Source organism: Lithobates pipiens, unplaced genomic scaffold (assembly GCF_037356315.1).
Source record: "Lithobates pipiens isolate NorthernLeopardFrog02 unplaced genomic scaffold, aLitPip1_a1.2 Scaffold_24, whole genome shotgun sequence".
Classification (NCBI taxonomy): Eukaryota; Metazoa; Chordata; class Amphibia; order Anura; family Ranidae; genus Lithobates; species Lithobates pipiens.
Genome location: NW_027507786.1, coordinates 16,578,988 through 16,603,391, shown reverse-complemented (window position 1 = coordinate 16,603,391; position 24,404 = coordinate 16,578,988). Strand labels below are relative to the sequence as shown.

Below are 24,404 nucleotides of genomic sequence, written 5' to 3'. Positions count from 1 at the left end.
CCATGTAAATAAACAGTAAGCTTGTATCTCCTCACAACCAGGTCTGGCAGCTCCACTCCTCATTTCCTCCCTCACTAGTGAGATAAGGAATCAATATAAATAGACGTAGGCTGTTATCTCCTCTCCACCTGGCCAAACTGGCTCTGAGCTTTCTCTCCTCTTTGATAAATGATCCCGTGCTCACAGCTCTCCTCGGATTATTTACATATTGAAGTAGAAAGGACAGACATAATGTACTTTGTATGGAAAAGTTTATTGCCAAACCCCGCTTTAAAATACACTTACAAGCAAAAAAATCGTATGTAATAATAATAATTGAGTGAGTTATATATGTGACATTACATATCAGGTACTCATACTGTATGTAATGTCACATATATATAACGCACGCAATATAATTTTAAATGTGCATTCTGTATCATTGATGGATATTGTTTGTTGTTTTATATTTTGTGACCAGAGCTCCTATTTTAAATTTCTTGAAACAATTTGTATTTTGTACTTTTTTTATATTATTGAAAATTATTCATACTTTGATGATCCTCTTTGCTGCTAAAAAAAAACCCGTTGGGGAAACTCTCCATTTACAGATATTATAGTCTAACCCTACTTACTTGGCATGATAAAATCGAGAGCAATTTCCTCCTTCAGGGATCGGTGGCTCACAGTACAGAATAATACATCTCTGGGTTCAATTCCAGTAGACTGCCTTACAGTCAGCAGACTGGTCACATTATATGTCCCATCGCTGTTCCTCAACGGTATTGTGAAAGAAACATCTCTATCCAAATATGAGTTGGTGGCTGTAGTTATACTGTATTTAACCCATCGGACCTTCACAGCTTCTGGGTAAAAATTGTTGATTTCACAAAAAACAGATCTTGGGATTCCAGCTTCAATGTGTTTATCATAATTCAGTGTAGCCTGCGGTGTAACTGTACAAGGAAAGACACGCTGTTATTTGTTGTTTCTATAATAAAGTATATATGAACCCTCTTGTACAACAACCCATTCAGTTAAAAGTAGAAATGAAGGGTAAAACATATGTGTATAGATAGAAAAAAACATAAATAACTATTTTTTTCTTTTTTATAAGTGATCACATTCCCTCTGATCTCAGCTACATAGAGAGCTGGGGGTAACAGGAGCAAACCACTCTTCAGTGAAAGGCTGTTTGGGTGGGGGGGGGGGGGGTCATGTCAGCACCAGTCTGATCATTGGAGGACAGACAGGCTGTTCTGACAGCTAGAAAGCTGAGCGCAATGTTCTCTCATACCTAGTGTGGTCAGTTTGAAATATAAGAGCAGGGGACCTGGCAGGAGCATCAGGGATTTCACACAAAAGGAACCAATTCAAAGAGAATATGAGACTTCTTCATACAAGTACATGTCAAAGTAGATACATATTAGGAGTATGAAATGTTGGGTTAACATATTATTTAGGTTATTAGGAGCTACTTACAGGCATACCCCACTTTTAAGTACGCAATGGGGTTTATTTACTAAAGCTGAAAAGTGTAAAATCAGGCTCACTTCTGCATAGAATCCAATGAGCTTCTAACCCCAGCTTGTTCAATTAAGCTTTTGTAATAAAACACGGAAGCTCATTGTTTTCAAGTTTGCAAGTACAGAATAATACATCTTAATATCATTATTGAATACGGATTATAAAATATTCACAAAGATACTCGCAGCTCGTCTAGAACCATTTATGACGCAGCTGGTTCATTGGGACCAAGTGGGATTTGTCCCCACACGGGAAGCTAGAGATAGCACTATTAAAGTTTTGAACCTAGTCCAATACGCAAGTCAAAGGAAGTTGCCAAGTATCTTTGTGAATACAGATGCAGAGAAGGCCTTCGATAGGGTTAGCGGGCCCTTTATGTTAGGAGTACTAAAACAGATCGGCCTGGGGGATCGAATGCTGGATTGGATAGCAGGAATATATTCAACGCCACAAGCCTTGGTGAAGGCTAATGGAATAAATTCAGAAAATTTTGCCCTTTGTCTCCCATTCTGTTTGCGCTGACATTGGAGCCTTTATTAAATAGAATTAGACAGAACCCAGATATTAAAGGTATCCCCTTGGGGGATCAGGAATATAAACTTTCAGCCTACATGGACGATCTTTTGTTTTCACTTTCTAGTCCACAAATATCGCTTCCTAACTTACTAAGGGAGGCGGAGCGTTACGGTGCTCTGTCGAATTTTAAAATAAACTATAGCAAGTCGGAGGCAATGGGGGTATCCCTGGAGCGTTCCACCATAAGGAACTTGGAGAATAATTTTAAGTTTAAATGGACAACGACGGCTTTGAACTATTTAGGGTTACAGATTCCACCCAACTTAGATGCATATGCCCTAAATTTTCCACCTTTACTGAGGTAAGTTAGCATATTGTTAGATGAATGGAGTAAATCCTCACATTCTTGGTTCGGGAGATGTAATATCTTGAAAATGAATATAGTGCCAAAATGTCTCTTTTTTTTTCCAGGCGTTACCTATCTCGATTGCACCCACCTTCTTTAGTAAAGCTCGAACAGTGTTTACAAAATTTATATGGGCAAGTTAACAGCCAAGGATTAATAGGAATTTGTTAACACTATCTAAAGAGGTGGGTGGAATAGCGGCACCTGATCTATATAAATATTATCAAGCTACCCAGTTAGGCAGAATTATTGATTGGTGCCGCCATAGAGATAGTAAAAGGTGTACGGCCTTGGAACAACAAGTCAGCTCTATCCCTTTAAGTAGAGCTATATGGTGCCACGCATCGTTACCCTCTATGTTAAAAGTACATCCTTTAATAGGACCTACCCTTCGTATGGGCGCTAAATTTACTCGGATCCCTAGATTTTCATCACCAGATTCCCCTTTGTTTCCTATTCTGGGGAATCCAAATTTCCCTCCCGGTTTGGAATCAGGGATATTTTAGAAATTAAAAAAGAAAGGATGTTTCCAGGCCTCACACTTTCTGAGGTTTGGTAAGTGGCCATCAATAGAAATTTTAAAGTGGTTGTAAACCCTTACAACACACTTTGACCTACAGGTAAGCCTAGATTAAGCCTTACCTGTAGGTCCAAGAAATATCTCCTAAACCTACACAGTTTAGAAGATATTTGCTGTAGACAGCGGCGCGCAGGCGCACTGAGCGCGCTGTGGTCAACGGCTATATGCCGCTAGTGGCGGCTCCCATGCGCATGCGCAGGAGTGACGAGACCCACTGAGAATATAGATGCGGCGGACTACAGGGGACAGTGGTGACTTCGCTGGCTCCTGTGTTCAGGTAAGTGACACATAATGGACTACTATGCGATGCATAATAGTCCATTATGCTTTACCTTTGCAGGGAATGAAAGAGGAAGTAAACTCATCAGGGTTTACTTCCTCTTTAACGCGACTAGGAGGACAATACGAAATACCCTTCTGGCAGGTGCTACAAGTTAAACATTTTCTTGAAACATTGGGACCTGCGAAGGGTACGGTCGACCACTCACTAAGTTTGAGAAGTACTGTGGGGAGAGTGAACCTCTCTCCCATATTATCTCTAAGATATATGCGTTATTGACATCACCTTCTGAGGATTTTGGTATACCGTGCTTAGATAAGTGGGAGAGGGACCTTGAACAAACTTTTACACCATCCCAACGGCCGAAAATAATACATATAACTGTTAAATCATCTAGATGTACTAAGATACAGGAATTAAATTATAAAGTACTAATACGTTGGTATTACACCCCGTCTCGAATGAATAAATTCTTTTCAGAAATGTCGGATAGGTGCTGGAGGGGGTGTAAGGAGAGAGGCACCATAGCTCATATTTTCTGGTTTTGTCCAGTAATTAGACAGTTTTGGCAAGAAGTTCAGAGAATCTCTCAATTATTTACTGATTACCAGATCCCGGAAGACCCAGCTTTTTTCTTATTACAATGCTCACAAATTCCTTTAGAGAGATATAAGAACTCAATGCTATGCCATTTGGTGAATGCAGCCAAAAGCTGCATCACCATACGTTGGAAAGAGCCGCGGACACCTCGAAAAAATTGATCCCTATGTCTTTGGAGGAAAGGGAATGTCCATTGCAAGTTTGGGCTCCATGGGAGTCATTTTTACAATCAGATGAAGGGAAAAGGTTGATTGGAGAGGAACTAGAGGAATAGATTAGTTAGTAAGTGATGTGGCACTGGTTCCCCTGTCAGCAGGGGCGACATATTTATACTTATTTATTTAATTTGGGATTCCCCCCCTCTTTTTTTTTTTTCTGTCTCTCTCTTCTCAGTTCTATTAGTCCCATATGGGATCTAGGGCTTTGGAGCAGAGGGTTGTTGAGGGGAATTGTTATTGGAATATTGTTAGTTGCTTATAAAAAAAATAACTGGCAGGAATGCATCGTGTATCATTGGTTAAAATAATATGTTTTTTGTTTTGAAAATTGATTTGATAGGTTGTTCTATGTAATTATTTTTAATGATCTATGTCATGTATTCCTGCAGAGAAATAAAGTATTTAATAAAAAAAAAAAAAAGAATACTACATCTCCGGGTTTAATTCCAGTAGACTGCCTTACAGTCAGCAGACTGGTCACATTATACGTCCCATCGCTGTTCCTCAACGGTGTTGTGAAAGAAACATCTCTATCCAAATATGAGTTGGTGGCTGTAGTTATATTGTATTTAACCCATCGGACCTTCACAGCTTCTAGGTAAAAATTGTTGATTTCACAAATAACAGATCTCGGGATTCCAGCTTCAATGTGTTTATCATGAGTCAGTCTAGTCTGCGGTGTAACTGTACAAGGAAAGACACGCTGTTATTTATTGTTTCTATAATAAAGTATATATGAGTCCTCTTGTACAACAACCCATTCAGTTAAAATGTAGAAATGAAAGGTAAAACATATGTGTATAGATAGAAAAAAACATAAATAACTTTTTTTTTCTTTTTTTATAGGTGATCACATTCCCTCTGATCTCAGCTACATAGAGAGCTGGGGGGGAACAAGAGCAAACCACTCTTCAGTGAAAGGCTGTTTGGATGTGGGGGGGGGGGGTCATGTCAGCACCAGTCTGATCATTGGAGGACAGACAGGCTGTTCTGACAGCTATAAAGCTGGGCGCGATGTTCTCTCATACCTAGTGTGGTCAGTTTGAAATATGAGCGCAGGGGACCTGGCAGGAGCACCAGGGATTTCACACAAAAGGAACCAATTCAAAGAGAATATGAGACTTCTTCATACAAGTACATGTCAGAGTAGATATATATTAGGAGTATGAAATGTTGGGTTAACATATTATTTAGGTTATTAGGAGCTACTTACAGGCATACCCCACTTTTAAGTACGGTACACAATGGGGTTTATTTACTAAAGCTGAAAAGTGTAAAATCAGGCTCGCTTCTGCATAGAATCCAATGAGCTTCTAACCCCAGCTTGTTCAATTAAGCTTTTGTAATAAAACATGGAAGCTCATTGGATTCTATGCAGAAGTGAGCCTGATTTTACACTTTTCAGCTTTAGTAAATAAACCCCAAAGTGTACTTACAAGTGGGGTATGCCTGTATTTCACTGAGAGAAAGAACATCAAACCATGTAATGTCTCTGTACCAGAGGAGCTTACACTCTAATGTGTCCCACAGTCACACACTATTATTAATATTATGCAGTGCCTTGAAAAAGTATTTATACTCCTTGAAATTTCCCACATGTTGTCATGTTACAACCAATAACTTAAATGTATTTTATTGGGGTTTTATGTGATAGACCGACACAAAGTGGCCCATAAATGTGAAGTGGAAGGAAATGATAAATGATACAAATAAATATGTGAAAAGTGTGGGGGAGGGGCATTTTTAATGGTGCCCCCCAGAGTCAATACTTTGTAGAACCCCCTTTCTCTACAAGTCTTTTTGGGGGTGTCTCTACCAGCTTTACCCATCTAGAGAGGACATTTCTGCCCATTCTTCTTTGTAAAATATCTCAAGCTCTGTCAGATTGGATGGAGAGCGTTTGTCAACAGCAATTTTCAAGTCTTGCCACAAATTCTCAATGGGATTTAGGTCTGGATTGTGACTGGGACATTCTACTACATGAATATGCTTTGATCTAAACCATTCCATTGTAGCTCTGGCTGTATATTTCGGGTCATTGTTCTGCTGGAGGGTGAATCTCTGCCCCGGTCTCAAGCATTTTGCAGACTCTAAAGCCCCGTACACACAACCGGGCTTTCCGACAACAAAACCGTGCAATTTTGTTCGAAGGGTGTTGGCTCCAACTTGTCTTGCATATACATGGTCACACAAATGTTGGTCAACAATTACAAACGTAGTGACGTATAAGACGTACGGTGATCCAATAAAAGAAGTTCAATAGTCATGTGATATCTCCATTACGAATGCTACTTTTACAAGTCTGAGCACTTCCAGCTCGTACTTGATTCAGAGCATGCGTGTTTGTACTTTGGACTTTTGTCTGATGGACTTGTATACACATGATCGGAAAGTCCGACAACACACATTTGTTGGCAGTAAATTTAAGAGCATGCTAGCCAACATTTGTTGGTGGAAAGTCCGATAACAAATGTCCGATGGAGCATATACATGGTCGGACTTACAGCCAACAAGCTCACATCCAACATTTCCCTTCAGAAAATTCGATCGCGTGTACGCGGCATAACAGGTTTTCTTCTAAGATTGCCCTGTATTTGGCGACATCCATCTTCCCATCAACTCTGACCAGCTTCCCTGTCCCTGATGCTGCCACCCCCATGTTTCACGGTGGGGGTGGTGTGTTCAGGGGGATGGGCAGTGTTAGTTTTCCCCACACATAACGTTTTGCTTTTAGGCCAAAAAGTTGAATTTTGGTCTCATCTGACCAGATCACCTTCTTCCACATGTTTGCTGCCCCCTCCCCCACATGGCTTCTCACAAACTACAAACAGGACTTCTTATGACTTTCTTTCATCAATGTCTTTCTTCTTGTCACTCTTCCATAAAGGGCAGATTTGTGGAGAGACGACTAATAGTTGTCCTGTGGACAGATTCTCCCCCCTGAGCTGTGGATCTCTGCAGCTCCTCCAGAGTTACCATGGACCTCTTGGCTGCTTCTCTGATGAACGCTCTCCTTGCCCGGCCAGTCAGTTTAGGTGGATGGCCATGTCTTGGTAGGTTTGCAATTGAGCTCCGTTAGATGTTCAAAGCTTGGGATATTTTTAAGAACTCAACTCTGCTTTAAACATCTCCACAACCTGTCTGGTGTGTTCCTTTATGATGCTGTTTGTTCACTAAGGTTCTCTAACAAACCTCTGAGTAGAGATGGCCTTGTGGTTCGCCCAGCGGTCAGTTCCCGGCGAATTTTGGTAGTTCGCGATTCGCCAAACCGGCAGACTTCTGGCACTGTCACGCGGTGGACATATGCGTTTACATTGTGAAGAACTTTGACCCATGACACATCCATCATGGGGTACAGGACAGCCAATTGAGACATTTCAGCACATGGACAATAAAGCATAAATAGACCTGATCTGGCGGCCATTTTACATTCTTTTGTCAGTGTAGGGACAGGACGCTGTGTGGAGCAGGGAAAGTCAGTTTAATCACTAGCTATTACTATTAGGTCCACAAAGGTACTTTTAAGGACTGGTATAGGTGTACAGTATATAGGGTTGTACACGTATAATATACTTTCTTTCAAATATACAAAGTATATTATGGTGCACTGCTGACTGCTGTGCTGCTGAGTGCTGACCGATTCTGCAGCTGTCTTTTATCAGTGTAGGGACTGAGGGACAGTTTGGTGTTTTGGAGCAGGGAAAGTCTGCAAATCACTATCTACTAGGTCCACAAAGGTCCTTTTAAGGACTGGTATAGGTGTACAGTATATAGGGTTGTACACGTATAATATACTTTCTTTCAACTATAGAAAGCATATTATAGTGCACTGCACTGCTGTGCTGCTGACCGATTCTGCAGCTTTCGTTTCTCAGTGTAGGGAGGGACAGTTTGGTTTTTGGAGCAGGGACAGTCTGTAATTCACTAGCTACTATTATAGGGTTGTAATACACTTAGAATATACTTTCTTTCAAATATACAAAGTATATTATGGTGTACTGCTGACTGCTGTGCTGTTGACCGATTCTGCAGCTGTCTTTTGTCAGTGTAGGGACAGGATGCTGTATGGAGCAGGAACAGTCAGTTTAATCACTAGCTATTACTACTAGGTCCACAAAGGTACTTTTAAGGACTGGTATAGGTGTACAGTATATAGGGTTGTACACGTATAATATACTTTCTTTCAAATATACAAAGTATATTATGGTGCACTGCTGACTGCTGTGCTGCTGAGTGCTGACCAATTCTGCAGCTGTCTTTTATCAGTGTAGGGACTGAGGGACAGTTTGGTGTTTTGGAGCAGGGAAAGTCTGCAAATCACTATCTACTAGGTCCACAAAGGTCCTTTTAAGGACTGGTATAGGTGTACAGTATATAGGGTTGTACACGTATAATATACTTTCTTTCAACTATAGAAAACATATTACTGCTGTGCTGCTGACCGATTCTGCAGCTTTCGTTTCTCAGTGTAGGGAGGGACAGTTTGGTTTTTGGAGCAGGGACAGTCTGTAATTCACTAGCTACTAGCTAGCTACTATTAGGTCCACGAAGGTCCTTTTAAGGACTGGTATAGGTGTATTATTTGGTGTGCAGTATATAGGGGTGTAATACACGTATAAAATACTTGCACATATACAGTAGAAAGCATAGTATAGTGCATTTCCACCTTGCAGCATTGTGACTGCTGAGCGGTTCTGCAGCGATACTGCAAAGAGTGACAAACGCAATAAAAAAAAAGTATTATAACTGGTGTGATAGATCCTGTGGCCCCCCAAAATGACAGATTGAAGCGGGGTGTTACATACCGCCCTTCTCTAGAGACTTTTTATCACAAGGTCATTTAAAAAATGACAGGCAGAGGAAGAGGCAGGTCCTTCCGCAGGAGTGATAGGGGAAGGGCAGGAGCACCAGGCGTGAGCCAAAGTGGCAAATTGCAGAAGGTGCATTCGATTACGTCAAAGGACGCACCAGACTTGGGTGAGTGGCTCACTCAGCCTTACTCTTCTGCACCCTCCTCATCCTCTCGATCTGCACCCTATTCTTCACTCTCTGCTGTGTGCACCCCCAAAGACACTACCACCAACACTACCACCATATACCCTCCGCTTGAGTCACAGGAATTATTTTCTGATCCATCACAAGACATTGCCGATGCGCAGCCACTCTTGGCATTGGATCAGGAAGAGGAGGTAACAACAACCACCACTCTGTTGCTGCCTACTCCGAGATCTCTAATTATAGCGGTGGGGAAGGTGACGTCGATGATGACGTGTCTAGTGATGTCACGTGGGTGCCCACAAGAAAGGAAGAGGAGGGGAGTTCAGAGGGAGATATGGACCAGCAGATAGGGAGGAGAAGCAGGAATAACTTACATTGCACAGGAGGGACAAGGCACACTGCTAAAGTATCAGGAGCGAGGCATCAACTATGTACGGTGACATCTGGCATTCCCAGGACGCCGGTACATGTCTCCGCAGTGTGGGCTTTTTTTAACGTGTCCACTGCTGACAATAGTGTTGCCATCTGCAATCTTTGCAGTCAACGCATAAGTGGCGGTAAGCCCAACACTCACCTAGGGACGACCGCCTTAAGAAGGCACATGAGCAGCCATCACCGAGCCCAGTGGGAGCAATGGAACACACAAAGCCACACTCCAGGCTCTCACCGTCCAGCCTCGTCTTCTACTTCTCCTTCTCCTCTCTCCTCACAATTGTCCTCCACTCCACCTTCCATCATGCCGTCCTCACGTTTTTCTGGAAAAAGGCAGGCTTCTGTGGGCCAAATGTTCGAGCCTAAAAAAATTATGATGCCGGGTAACCCTCTTGCCCAACGGTTGATGGCTAGCTTGTCAGAATTGATAGCCCACCAACTACTGGCATATAAACTGGTGGACTCGGAGGCCTTTCAAAAATTTGTGGCCATTGGAACACCACAATGGAAGGTCCCAGGAAGGAAGTATTTCTCACAGAAGGGCATCCCAGAGCTATATGGCCATGTTCAGCGGCAAGTGAATGTATCTGTGGCACACAGTGTCGGTGCCAAGATACATCTGACCACAGACACGTGGTCTAGCAAACACGGGCAGGGAAAGTATATAACTTTTACTGCCCACTGGGTGAACCTTCTGGCGGCCGTCAAGCATGTAACCCGTGGCACCTGTGTAGATTTGGTTTTACCGCCATGGATTGCATGCAGGCCTGGCTCTTCTTCTGCTCCTCCTACTCCATCCTCCTCCCTTTCCTCCTTGGCTGACTCCTCCTTTTCCGCTGCTAGCGTCTCTTCCGCTGCGTCGCCCAAGATCCCCAGAACCTATTCGACATGCCAGGTGAGACGTTGCCATGCTGTGCTGCGTCTGTTGTGTCTGGAAGCCAAGAGCCACACTGGCCCAGCACTCCTTTCAGCTTTGCGTTCACAGGCAGATCAGTGGCTAACACTGCTCAATTTGACAGTTGGTAAAGTGGTGTGTGACAACGGTGCCAATCTGCTTAGCGCATTGAAACAGAACAAAATTACACACGTGCCATGCATGGCACACGTCTTAAACTTGGTTGTGCAGCGATTCGTTGTCAAATACCCTGGGGTCCAGGACATCTTGTGGCAGGCAAAGAAAATCTCGGCCCATTTCAGAAGATCTTACACGGCCATGGCTCGCCTTGCTGACATTCAGCGGCGACACAATCTGCCGGTCAGACGTCTTATTTGCAATTGCCCGACGAGATGGAACTCAACCTTCTATATGCTTGATAGGCTGCTCCAGCAGAAACGTGCAGTTAACGTCTACCTGTACGAACTCTGTGGCAGAACAGATTCTGGGGAGCTTGGTTTTTTTCCCCGAGCCAGTGGCTTCTCATGCGCGATACATGCAGACTTCTGCGCCATTTGATGAGATCACCAAACTGGTCAGTCGCAGTCATGGTGCCATCAGTGACATGGTACCTTATGCCTTCTTTATGGAGCGTGCATTGCGTTGTGTCATTGATCAAGCCATGGAGGAGCAGGAGCAGGAAGATGAGGAAGTCGCAATGCTGGATGAATTACCAGGGGGGGCTACTCTATCTGAGACAAGTCAACAACAGAAGTTTGAAGAGGAGTCAGAGGAGGATGGTGCCAGGGCGGATGAGGAGGAGCAAGAAGAGCATGCTTTAAACCTTGCTGGAATCCCTGTTGTTGTGCGTGGATGGGGAGAAGAGAACAAGGAGGACGACATTATCCTGGATGATGAGCAGGAGCCAGGCTACCACACTGCTTCCAGTTTAGTGCAAATGGGGGTCTTCATGCTCCAGTGTTTTAACAGGGACCCCCATATAAAAAGCATAAAGGTCAAGGACCAGTACTGGGTGGCAACGTACTTAGACCCCTGGCACAAACACAAAATGGCGGAAATGTTACCGCCGTCGCAGAGGGCTGTCAGAATGCAGCACTTCCAGGCCTTGCTTCAAGAAATGCTGCATTCTGCTTTTGCGTGCGCTGACAGAGGAGGAATTCCCACTCCCAGAGAAAGAGTTGCGGGTACCAATCCAACAGCGCCTGCAAGAAGAGGGCGATTTGAAGATGTGTTGGTGACTTCTAATATGAAGTCATTCTTTCAGCCGACCCATCGACAGGTGTCATCCGGATCCAGCATCAGGAAACGCCTAGACCGACAGGTGTCTGACTACATCGGGTTAACGGCTGATGTGGACGCTCTGAGGAGTGATGAACTCCTGGACTACTGGGTAGGCATGCTTGACCTCTGGCCAGAGCTTGCCCAATTTGCAATGGAACTGTTGGCTTGCCCCTCTTCCAGTGCCCTGTCCGAAAGGACGTTCAGCGCAGTAGGGGGGATCGTGACCGATAAGCGCACTCGCCTAGCTCACGACAGTGTTGACTACCTCCCATTTATAAAAATGAATGAGGCATGGATCTCGGAGGAATTCAACACATGTGACCAGTAGACCATGTTTATGCATAACTTTATAAACGATTTATATAATCTAGCACACGGACCTTTTTTCTACCTTTGGCTCACTTCCTTGTACAAAAAAAGCACACCGTACTATATGCCCGTACCCTCCTGTTTGAAGAGGTTTAACGGTGTCACATTTTTGGGTCCCGCAGCTGGTATCAGCGCTGGTGTCAGTGCTCTCTATCTCGGTGTGGTGTCAGTGTTCTCTATCACAGTGCTGGTGTGGTGTCAGTGCTCTCTATCACGGTGCTGGTGTCAGTGCTCTCTATCTCGGTGCTGGTGTCAGTGCTCTCTATCTCGGTGCTGGTGTGGTGTCAGTGCTCTCTATATCGGTGCTGGTGTGGTCTCAGTTCTCTCTATCACGGTGCCCGTGTAAACGGGAATTATTAGACCAGACTGTGTGGACTGCACAGAGGAAACCCAAAACGCATGTAGGTGAAATAACAAAAGTGTTTATTATAAATGACAAGGAAGTGAAAACAAACAGTGCACTACCAACCACAAACAACAAGTAATATATACAATAAATGGGAAATACCAGAGTCATCAACAAAAGCCAGGCCGAGGTCATACACTGGGGAATCAGTAGATGGGTAAGGAAGGGGAACCAGCAGGAGAGGGAGAGGACGGATGGATGGGCTGCAGAGCAGGGATCTTAGGTAACAGGAGACAAGAGGGACAGGTCCAGGATGGGCTCAGGATCAGGAGGGGTCAGGTAGATACAGGCTCAAGGTCCAAGTTCAGGCAACAAGGTTAGGGCACATGGAGAGAGCGATACCAAGGCAAGCATGTGAGGGCTTGCCGGGTATTTATAAGACTACCAATGATTAACCTCACGTAACAGCTGAGCGCAGAAGGTGCTATCTGCTCCACACTGTCGGAGTACACCTGCTGGTGGGCACCGGTACTACAGCCCAAGGATCCAACAGTGTCACCAGGAGGTAGGTCCTCTTATTACAGGCCCTGGGTGTTAGAAGACACCTGCTGGTGGACACTGGTACTGCAATCCAAGAGACCAACAGCGCCACCAATGGGTGGACCTTTTCATGACAGTACCCCCCCTTCAAAGGAGTGGCCTCCGGACGCTCCAACTAGGTGTAATTGTCCAAAGTTAATGGCCTCAAACCGCACCACGGATGAGGGCACCTACAAGCTGGGCAGACAGCGGGCACATCAGGGCAGACAGTGGGCACATCAGGGCAGACAGCGGGCTCCGGGTCATCGAGCTGAGCAGCAATCTCCGGGTCATCGAGCTGGGCAGCAATCTCCGGGTCCTTAGGCCGAATAGCAAGTACTGTAAGGGCAAGCTGGATCACAGGCACTGGCTCAGCAAGTTGAGTAACGGGTCCCGGCCCAGCGTGCTGGACACCAGGCACTGGTCCGGCAAGCCGAATAACGGGCACAAGCTTAACAGGCCAGGTAATGGACACTGACTCCGCAGACTGGGTAATGGGCACCGATTCCGCAGACTGGGTAACAGGGACCGAAACTTCAGGCTGAGACACGGGCACCGAAACTTCAGGCTGAGACATGAGCACTTCAAACTGGAACACCAATATCCAAACATCAGGCTGGGAAGCTGGCACATCAGACTAGAAATCCGGCACATCAGACTGGGAGGCAGAGACATCGAACTGGAAGGCTGGCACATCAGACTGGGAAGCAGAGACATCGAACTGGAAGGCTGGCACATCAGACTGGGAAGCAGAGACATTGAACTGGAAGGCTGGCACATCAGACTGGCAAGCCGGAACATCAGACTCTGAAGCAGAGACATCAATCTGGGAAGCTGGCACATCAGGCTGGGAAGTAGAGACATCAATCTGGGAAACTGGCACATCAGGCTGGGAAGCTGGCACATCAGACTGCAAATCCAGCACATCAGACTGGGAGGCAGAGACATCGATCTGGGAAACTGGAACATCAGACTGGGAAGCTGTCACATCAGACTGGGAAGCTGGCACATCAGACTGGAAGGCAAGCAGCAGGACATCAGACTGGAGGGCTGGCTCGTCGGACTGGAAGGCAGGCAGCAGGACATCAGACTGGAGGGCTGGCACGTTGGACTGGAAGGCAGGCAGCTGGATATCAGACTGGAAGGCTGGCAATTTGGACTGGAGGGCAGGTGACAGGACATCAGACTGGAAGGCAGGCAGCAGGACATCAGACTGGAAGGCTGGCACGCTGGGCTGGAAGGCAGGCAACAGGACATCAGACTGGAAGGCTGGCACGTTGGACTGGAAAGCAGGCAGCAGGACATCAGACTGGAAGGCTGGCACATTGGACTGGAAAGCAGGCAGCAGGACATCAGACTGGAAGGCTGGCACGTTGGACTGGAAGGCAGGCAGCAGGACATCAGACTGGAAGGCTCGCACTTTGGACTGGAAGGCAGACGACAGGACATCAGACTGGAAGGCTGGCACTGGGACGTCCGGCTGGGTAGCTGGAACTGGGACATCCAGCTGGGTAGCTGGAACTGGGACATCCGGCTGGGTAGCTGGAACTGGGACATCCGGCTGGGTAGCTGGAACTGGGACATCCGGCTGGGTAGCTGGAACTGGGACATCCGGCTGGGTAGCTGGAACTGGGACGTCCGGCTGGGTAGCTGGAACATCAGGCTGGGTAGCTGGAACTGGGACGTCAGGCTGGGTAGCTGGAACGTCAGCCTGGGTAGCTGGAACTGGGACGTCAGGCTAGGTAGCTGGAACATCAGGCTGGGTAGCTGGAACTGGGACGTCAGGCTGGGTAGCTGGAACTGGGACGTCAGGCTGGGTAGCTGGAACTAAGATGTCAGGCTGGGTAGCTGGAACTGGGACGTCAGGCTTAGGTGGGCCACCGGGTACAACTGGCATGCATGCAGGCTGGACTGGGTTGGTTGGTGCGGAGGCGGGTTGGGTTACTAGCAGGATTGTGCGGGTTGGAAAGAACTTTTGTTTATTTTTTTACTTAGCCACTGCAGCTATGTATGTAGGTGCAGGGCTGTAAGAAAAGAAAGTATCTGGGCAAAAGGAAGACCAAGGAACAGTGGCAGGAGGAGGGATTTGTGGGAATGTTACAGGTGGCGAAGAAGAGGCAGGTGGGTTGAAGGCAGGATAGGTGCTACACTTGGTGACAGGATAGTAGTATTTGGTAGGAAGTGGAGTAGACTGGGCTGTAGCTGAGGTTGCCATAGGCAATGGGGAGGTAGATACTTGGGAAGGCAGGTGATTAATGGCAGGGCTGGAATGTTGTGGCTTAGCTAAATGCAGGAGATCTGACCATGCCTGTAGCACAGGTTGAACAAACACTGATTCACACACAGAGCCTGACTTGCCAGAGATTGCACTGAATGGATGCAATCAGACAACACCTGCTGTGAACGAGAGGAATAACATTCCATGAAAAAGGCTGGATCATCCTCGAACAACCATACCAGAGATTCAACTTGGCCAGAATTGAAGGGGGGAGAAAAATCACCACTTCCTTCAGGATAACATGACAGGGCTGGCTTTGCACATAACTGGATCAAGGGCTGAACATCCTCAAATGACATGTAGCCCTGATCCACCAGGGAATGAGCTGATCGGGTGGTTTCCATCAGCTGGTCACTAGTCCACCTTTTTAGAAGCTGGCGACAATATTCACCATCCTCTTCTGCCAGCAGAGAATAATACGAGATTTCATTGAAATCCATATTGGCAGACTAACAGGTCAGGATGGTTCCTCAAAGTAGCCACGTCTGGTCAGGGATGGCCTTGGTATACTGTCAGGGAATTATTAGACCAGACTGTGTGGACTGCACAGAGGAAACCCAAAACGCATGTAGGTGAAATAACAAAAGTGTTTATTATTAATGACAAGGAAGTGAAAACAAACAGTGCACTACCAACCACAAACAACAAGTAATATATACAATAAATGGGAAATACCAGAGTCATCAACAAAAGCCAGGCCGAGGTCATACACCGGGGAATCAGTAGATGGGTAAGGAAGGGGAACCAGCGGGAGAGGGAGAGGACGGATGGATGGGCTGCAGAGCAGGGGATCTTAGGTAACAGGAGACAAGAGGGACAGGTCCAGGATGGGCTCAGGATCAGGAGGGGTCAGGTAGATACAGGCTCAAGGTCCAAGTTCAGGCAACAAGGTTAGGGCACATGGAGAGAGCGATACAAAGGCAAGCATGTGAGGGCTTGCTGGGTATTTATAAGACTACCAATGATTAACCTCACGTAACAGCTGAGCGCAGAAGGTCCTGTCTGCTCCACACTGCCGGAGTACACCCGCTGGTGGGCACCGGTACTATAGCCCAAGGATCCAACAGTGCCACCAGGGGAAAGGTCCTCTTATTACAGGCCCTGGGTGTTAGAAGACACCCGCTGGTGGACACTGGTACTGCAATCCAAGAGATCAACAGCACCACCAACGGGTGGACCTTTTCATGACACGGTGTCAGTGCTCTCTATCACGGTGCTGGTGTCAATGCTCTCTATCTCGGTGCTGGTGTCAGTGCTCAGTCTCTATCATGGTGCTGGTGTCAGTGCTCAGTCTCTATCGCGGTGCTGGTTTCAGACAGTCAGGGAGATAGCAGCGAGTTGTGCAGCCAAAGGAACCAGTGGGAGGAGTCTAGCCTGTTTCGTTTCCCTCCATGAGGCACTGCGTGAGTGTGTTGCGGGAGAGGAAGAAGCAGGTTGTTTTGTCTGGACGTGGAAAAAATAGACTTTTTATGCAAAAATGTTCCGAGCTCCGGGAATGCCACCCAGCATGGGACCCCGTATGCCATCAGGAGAAGGTCCTATGGGTGTGAGACTCCCGGGAGCTACTTTGACCGATACAGGGATTCACCTGGCCCCTTGCGTGTTTTTGAAATTTAACGTTACACCCTGAACTGCTGTTTTGTTTGGGTATAATTATTCCAAATGTTGACCTCAGCATCAGTCTGACTGGACTATAGGGTGTTCGGCCTGGCCATAGGGCCATAGGGGGTGCTGTCCCTTCTGGCAGGCATGGGGACACAGTCTGGTTGGGTGCTTAAAGGTTACTTTCTCTCGGAGCCCTCCCAGTGGGAGTATCACTCTTGCTGTGCCTTCTAGGAGAGGGTACTTAAGATGTGGATGTCACATGGTTCGAGGTTCCAGTCCAGAAGTATGTTCTGACTCCATGGTCCTGGTCCTCCTGACCAGCCCCCAGGAAGCCTATGGCCTGGGGTGGGGATCCACCCGACTTTATGTCTCGGGGCTGGCTAGCCCGAGGTGAGGAAATTAAGGAAAGGATTCAGAAGTGATTCGGTGCCATCTCAAGGTGTGGAGAGGCCCAGCAACTTCGTAGTTATCCATGGGAGGACTCTTCAGAAGAAGGACACGCATGGGTTGGCTTCTTAACAAGAGCCTGGTAAAGCTGAAGGACCTAAGGGAATCCAATCTCGTGTGGTATCGTCTGACCGTCTGCAAGATATTGGTACCACACGAGTGTTCTACAGGTTTTCCAGTTTCCTTGTTCATGTTCTACAACAAAGTCCATGGCAGAGACTTGTTCTTGACTCAAGCACCTTGTTGGCTGCTAGACCTTGTGAGAGAGGGACTGTCCAACTAGAGCGAACATCCAGCTGTGAATGGCTATTCTCTGGATTTAGTAAAAGTAAGAAAGTTCTTTATTATTGACTTTGACACTAAGAGTACCTGTACTTTTCACCTAAACCTTTGATCTTATACTGTGAGACTGTTCGTTTAACTACGTTTTTGCAAATAAAAATCCATTTAAGTGGATCTGTCGTCAGTCTCTAAAGTTTCTGGGCCATCTACCACGGGACACCCCTAGACAGAAATCGAGGTGAAGAAGGTAACGGTAAGCCCATTAAAATCAGCCGCTCCTTAGGGGGTCAGTGCTACAACAAGATTATGCATTTCACTCTCCTGTGCATGGGACATACTCTAGGATTGATTATATGATGGTTGAACATAGATTATTGGACCTGGTTGTCAAAATAAATATAGAAATAATCTCACTATCAGATCATGCCCCAGTGACAATGAAGATGAGGCTTCCAGGAACTCAAAATACGACAAACATATGAGATCAAATGAAGAATTGTTACAAGATAAAGAAGTGGAGAATAAAATAGAGAGAAAGAAGAACTAAAGAAGAACAGTACTTTGAATTAAATGAGACAAGCAATAGATCAGAGGCCACAATATGGGAGGCCCACAAGGCCTACATTAGGGGCATTCTGATATTTATGGGTGTGCAAAAAAAACAAAGAATGAAATAAGAAAAAATAAATATTAATAAAAGAAATCCATGAACTAGAACAACAACATAAAAAAAAAACAGATTTAGAAGCGCACTGTGCATTGGTGATAAAAAGGGATGAATTAAATGAGCTACTGGAACAAGAGACTAGAGGGGTCTATAATAGAGTGGCCAAAGAAAGATATCAGTGGGCAAATAAATCAGGAAAACACCTATCAAGAGTTCTAAAGAACAAAAAATCTGTACAAATTGCAGGATTGTAGAACTTACATATGTGGATGTTCTATGCTGAGTGGGAGACAGATAGGCTGACTATCAGTATGATGGAGTAGCCACTTTATAAATGCTGGAGGGGGGCTTTACCTGTTGTGGGAGCCCACATCCCCTGAGAGTATCCAGGAAAGGAGGGACTAGATCCTGCATCTGGCAAGGCCTGGCAGATTCCCCAGAGGCTCACCATAGCATGGGCATCCAGGGAAATGGTGTATACCGTCACCATTTTATGATGTTAAATTAATTAAATTATACACCCCACTACAGAGTCTAATATGCCTTTGACCAATTCAAAACAAAACACATTTTTTCGTTCTGCACATGTCTACCCAGGACCTCAATGGGAATACAGACACCACATGACTCTGTACAAGCCCCACATCTAAGTCACCACTATTGACATGTTTTGAGGCTCTTCCTCTTCACCAGAGTAGCAGCGGTGTCCAGGCCACCATAGTGAGGAAGAATCTCAAAACATCTCATTGGTGGAGTCTTAGGTGAGTTTTCAATTATTTGGATTCCTTTTTATTAAGAGTAAACATCACATAGGTACTATCTGGTACTCCTCACTTTTCGGATTTCTTATTATCACTGTGTACCTGATACATGCAGAGTAGATGTAGCATTGCCGGCATCAGGAGTGACGATAACAAAGCAGCGATAGTCCCCTTCATCTTTTATCTGAATGTTGGGTATATAAAGACTGGCGTTGCCTTGTTGGAGGTCACTGTCATTCATGTGAGATCCGTTCCTCCATGATTGATGGTGGGAATCATGAACTTGATGAACCTTGTTTTCAGTTCCATTTTGTAATCTGTGACTCCAGACAACTGATACCATCTGTAGATTCAGCGGTATAAGGACACCAGACAGCAGACAAGGGATGGTGACATTTTCTCCTCTAAGAGCTTCAGTAGGACCATCTTTCCCAGTAACTGTCAGCCCCCGAACCTGAAAATCACCTAAAAAAATTAGAATAAAAAAGAGTGATGACAATTGTACGGGAATTCTGGTGTAGCATATCCCTGCAAGGCCCGCTAGTAGTACTGGGTCTCTTCTGCTCCTGCCTCGACCCCACTAAAAGCCTCAGCCCCTCTGACACTCCAGGGTATATTCACACAAGCAGGTAGCAACTGACAAGCTTTGTGACACTAAGTGGTTAAGCCTTAAAAATTAGACACAAAACAGGTTAGCAGAGCCAATGAGTATATTATCACTTAGAAAAAAGGGGGAAAAAAACTGCGCTAAGGTGAGACACAAGAAACAATTATATAGATTGATCCTAGACGGATGAGATTTGGCTGCAGCTTAACTGTGTCACATAACTACAGAAAAAATCTAAAGATAAAAAAAATATATAAGCTGCGCTAAATCCCACAAACATCAAATTGTGTATACATAAATAAAGTAATAATGAATTATGGGCTGTTCCCAGCCTCTAAACATAAATTAATATGAAATCAAACCATAAATAATAAATGCATATAAATATTACAAACTCAGACCATGCGAACCGCCTATTCCTTGCAGTATAGGACCAAGTCGCATGCCCCTATGTGTAGCAATACAAACTCTAAATACACCCAGTGTATGGATTACAAGTCTGTATGTGTAAATCAAAAGAGAGTTCTTTCAAGAATGTGAATAAAGTCTTCCACAAATAAACCATAAGCGATCCACTGCTGTGTGCGATTAAGTAGTGCTTGATCCGCCACCAAAAAAATTTAATTTGCCGCTTACCAGAAAATCATGACCCCCCCCCCCCACTACAGAGGGTCACAAAAGGCATATGAATATATAATCGTCTCCCAATCCAGAGGGGTCCTCGATATTCTCCTTGCGCCACCACTCCAATATAAAGATTGTAGAGAAGCGCTCCCAAAAAATCTTTCTCATAAAATTGAGAGGGACTCAGGATAGGTAAACCAAAACCATGGAAGAGAAATAGAACTCCAAATAGTGTAAAACCCTTTATTACTTAAAACTAAAAAGTAAAATTGCACTTACAGTGTATAAAGAAATCATCAGCCTTAAGTCCGTTGCACCGGCCGGACGCATGCGGACAGACCCGTTCTCCTGGAACTGTTCCAAACATGAGGTGACGTTAGCGTATCGCTCAGCCTTACGCATTTCGCAACAAAATTGCGTCATCCAGGGGCCTGGATGATGCAAGGCTGATGATTTCTTTATACACTGTAAGTGCAATTTTAGTTTTTAGTAATAAAGGGTTTTACACTATTTGGAGTTCTATTTCTCTTCCATGGTTTTGGTATACCTATCCTGAGTCCCTGGTGTTGCCACAACATTGTAAGTCCTCAAAGTGACTCTTGGTGGGCGCTGGAGCGCCCTGCTGTGAACGATTATATCAAAAATTGTAATTATATGCCATTGTTGAACAGTGGTAGAAAAATTGACCTTTGGTGGTTGTGGTGCTGGTGCCACAACACTATAAGTCCTCACAGTTACTCTGGGTGGGCACAGGAATGGGCCCTCCTGTGAAATATTATATCAAGAATTGTAATTACATGCCCCTGTTAAGCAGGGGCTGAAAAATTGGGCTGCTGGCACTGGTGCTGGTGCCAGGACACTGCAACCTCTCCCATATACTCTAGTTGTGGTGCAGGAATGAGCCCTGCTGCAAAGCATTGCATCAAAAATTGTAATTAAACGCCCCTGTTAAACAGGGGCTGAAAAATTGGGCTGGTGGCATCACCCAGAACCAAAAATGTTCTTCAAACATATCAGCGGAGGAGGAAGAGGATAGACAATCAACATAACAGGACAGTCACTCAGCATAGGCAGTCTTGAAGGGATGTGAAATTAAAAAAAAAATTATTCGGTTACATCAGCTTCAGGTGCTTGGTAGCTGTGGGTGATCCAAGACTGATTCATCTTGATGAAGGTCAGTCGATCAACTGAGTCGGTGGACAGGCGCACCCTGCGATCGGTAACAAAGCCACCAGCAACACTGAAGGTGCGTTCCGAAAGAACACTGGATGCAGGACAGCCCAGTAGCTCAATTGCATACTGTGCAAGCTCTGGCCAGTGATCCATCCTCAAGACCCAGTAAGCCAGAGGATTTTGGGTGGGAAAGGTGTCCAAGTCTGACCTTGTCCCTAGGTATTCCTGCAGCATGTAAATCAGACGCTGGCGATGGTTGCTGGAACCGATCATACCTTGGGGCTGCGGACTAAAAAATTGTCTGAATGCATCGGTCAGATGGCCACCTTCTCCACTGCTCCTTCTGACCGATGCCTCAGCAACACGTTGTCCAGGACCAGGAGTTTATAACCTCCCAGTCTCTGGGAACGCGTTGCACAGACCTTTCTGCAAGGCCTCCCGGAGATGTCTCATCCTCTGCTTCCTCTGCGACGGCAAGATAAGGTCGGCAACCTTACCCTTGTACCGTGGATCAAGGAGAGTGGCCAGCCAGTAATGGTCCCTTTCCTTGATCCGAAGAATACGAGGATCCTTCCGCAGGCTTTGCAGGATCAGGGAGGCCATGCAGCGTAGGTTAGCTGAGGCATTCTGCTGAGTGCCAGCCTCCACCTCCATGCTGAAACAATCATCCTCCTCCTCCTCCTCATAATTCTCTTCCTGTGTGATGGGTGGCACAGCAGGAACACTGTCTGGATAAAGGGGGCCTTGAGAGGCAAGGAAGTCCTCCTCTTCCTGCCTCTGTTCTGCCTCAAGTGCCCTGTCCATTATTCCACGCAGCGTATGTTCCAAGAGGTGGACAAGAGGTACAGTGTCACTGATGCATGCACTGTCACTGCTCACCATCCTTGTGGCCTCCTCAAACGGTAACAGGACAGTGCATGCATCCCTGATCATGTCCCACTGGCGTGGTGAGAAAAAACCGAGCTCCCCTGACCCTGTCCTGGTGCCGTAGTCGCACAAGTACTCATTGATGGCCCTCCGCTGTGTGTGCAGCCGCTGCAGCATGGCCAACGTTGAGTTCCACCTGGTGGGCATGTCACATATAAGGCGGTTCTTGGGCAGGTTCAACTCCTTTTGGAGCTCAGCCAGCCGAGCACAGGCATTAAATGATCGGCGGAAATGCACACAGACTTTCCTGGCCTGCTTCAGGACATCCTGTAAGCCCGTGTACCTGCCCAAGAACCGCTGCACCACCAGGTTAAGGATGTGAGCCACACAGGGCACATGGGTCAGTTGTCCCTGTTGAAGGGTGGTAAGGAGGTTGGTGCCATTGTCGCAAACCACCATTCCTGGCTTAAGCTGGCGTGGCGTCGCGTCAACCACCTCTCGGCTTGCCCCTGCAGAGCTGACAAAATATCTGCCCCAGTGTGGCTCCTGTCCCCCAAACAAACCAGCACAAGCACGTCATGGCTTTGTTTTGCCTGCGTACTTGCGTAGCCCCTGGAACGCCTACAGAGCACCGCTGGTTCCGAGGACAGAGCACTGGAAGAGGCCATGGAGGAAGAAGAAGAGGAGGGGGTGGAGGAGAGAGGTGTGTCACAACCAATAGTAGCATTTTGAAAGCGTGGTGGCGGAACAACCTCCAACACTACTGCACCTTGTCCTGCATCCTTCCCAGCTGCCAGAAGAGTGACCCAATGGGCCGTGAAAGACAGGTAGCGTCCCTGTCCATGCCTGCTGGACCATGAGTCATTGGTAATATGCACCTTACCGCTGACCGCCCTGTCCAGCGAGGCAAGGACATTGCCTTCCATGAGAAAAAGTGGTGTTTGGGGACCTGCCACTGAGGAACCGCACATTGTACAAACTCACGGAAGGGGGCCGAGTCTACCAACTGAAAAGGCAGCAGTTGAAGTGCTAGCAATTTAGCCAAGCTAGCATTCAACCGCTGGGCATGTGGATGACTGGGAGTGAACTTCTTTCGACGGTCCAGCAGCTGGGGCAGGGACATTTGCCTGCTATAATCGGATGTGGGTGTACTGCTAGCAGAGTGCCCGGAAGCACTTGGCTGTGACACACCTAATTCTACACCTTCATTCCTCTCAGAGCAGGTTTCAGAGAGGACTGAAGGTCCAGTGGGGTTGGAGATCCCAGCTGATGAGGAGCAAGGAGAGGTCCGCTTTGTTCTTTGGTGTGGGTCTTTGAGGTACGCTTGCCAACGAGCTGCATGGCAGGTCAACATATGTTTGGTCAAGCATGTGGTGCCCAAGCGGCTGATGTTTTGGCCACGTGAGATACGCTTGAGACATATGTTGCAAATAGCAGCGGTGCGATCTGATGCACTCATCTCAAAAAAGGCCCACACCAAAGAACTTTTAGAATAACGCGCAGAGGCAGCGCGGTGTGATTCAGTCGGTGTGCTGCCCCTAAGCTGGCCCCCGGAGGGCATCCTGCCTCGTTGGACATGTGCCTCCTCCTCTCTCCTACCAGGCACCCACGTGGAGTCAGTGCCCTCATCATCCCTTCCCTCTTCATCGCTGGAGCAAACCTGGCAGTATGCTGCAGCTTGTGGAACATGACTGCCAGATTGCTGTCCTTCTTGAGCATCCCCTCTCTCTGCGCTCACGCTACTGCCTTCCTCTAGCTGAGTATCATCATCATCAGAGCCTACAAAACACTGGGCATCCTCCTGGAGCATGTACCCAACACTGTGCTCAAAGAGTTCAGGAGACTCCTCAGGAGGACGTGGTGGGTCTAGGGAAGGAATCACTGATGATGACATTGAGAGGAGGGAAGACAATGCGTTGGCAGCTGCTTTGCTAGTACCCTGACCCTGGGTGAGAGAGTATGAGGAGGATGAAGAGGGCTTGGTCATCCACTCTACCAAGTCTTCGGCATGTTGTGGCTCAACATGTCCAGCTGCCGAAAAGAAGGACAAGCGTGTCCCATGGCCACGTGCTGATGATGACGATGCA

The 24,404-nt window shown here is 46.5% G+C and overlaps 1 protein-coding gene across 2 annotated transcripts in view; it reads right to left on the bottom strand.

Annotated features, from left to right (window-relative positions):
• Positions 1 to 431: 431 nt before the first annotated feature.
• The window catches only part of LOC143929686 (natural cytotoxicity triggering receptor 3 ligand 1-like), a 39,927-nt gene continuing 15,954 nt past the window's right edge, over positions 432 to 24,404 (bottom strand). The window contains exons 2-4 of one of the 2 annotated variants that reach the window (XM_077453631.1): positions 19,149 to 19,511; positions 4,570 to 4,790; positions 764 to 935 (exon numbers count right to left, since the gene is read on the bottom strand). In XM_077453631.1, the coding sequence (XP_077309757.1) occupies positions 915 to 935; positions 4,570 to 4,790; positions 19,149 to 19,511 (605 nt within the window). In that variant the 3' untranslated portion in view covers positions 764 to 914. Of the gene's footprint in view, positions 936 to 4,569; positions 4,791 to 19,148; positions 19,512 to 24,404 lie in introns of both variants that reach the window. The other variant, XM_077453630.1, reaches the window with a different exon arrangement.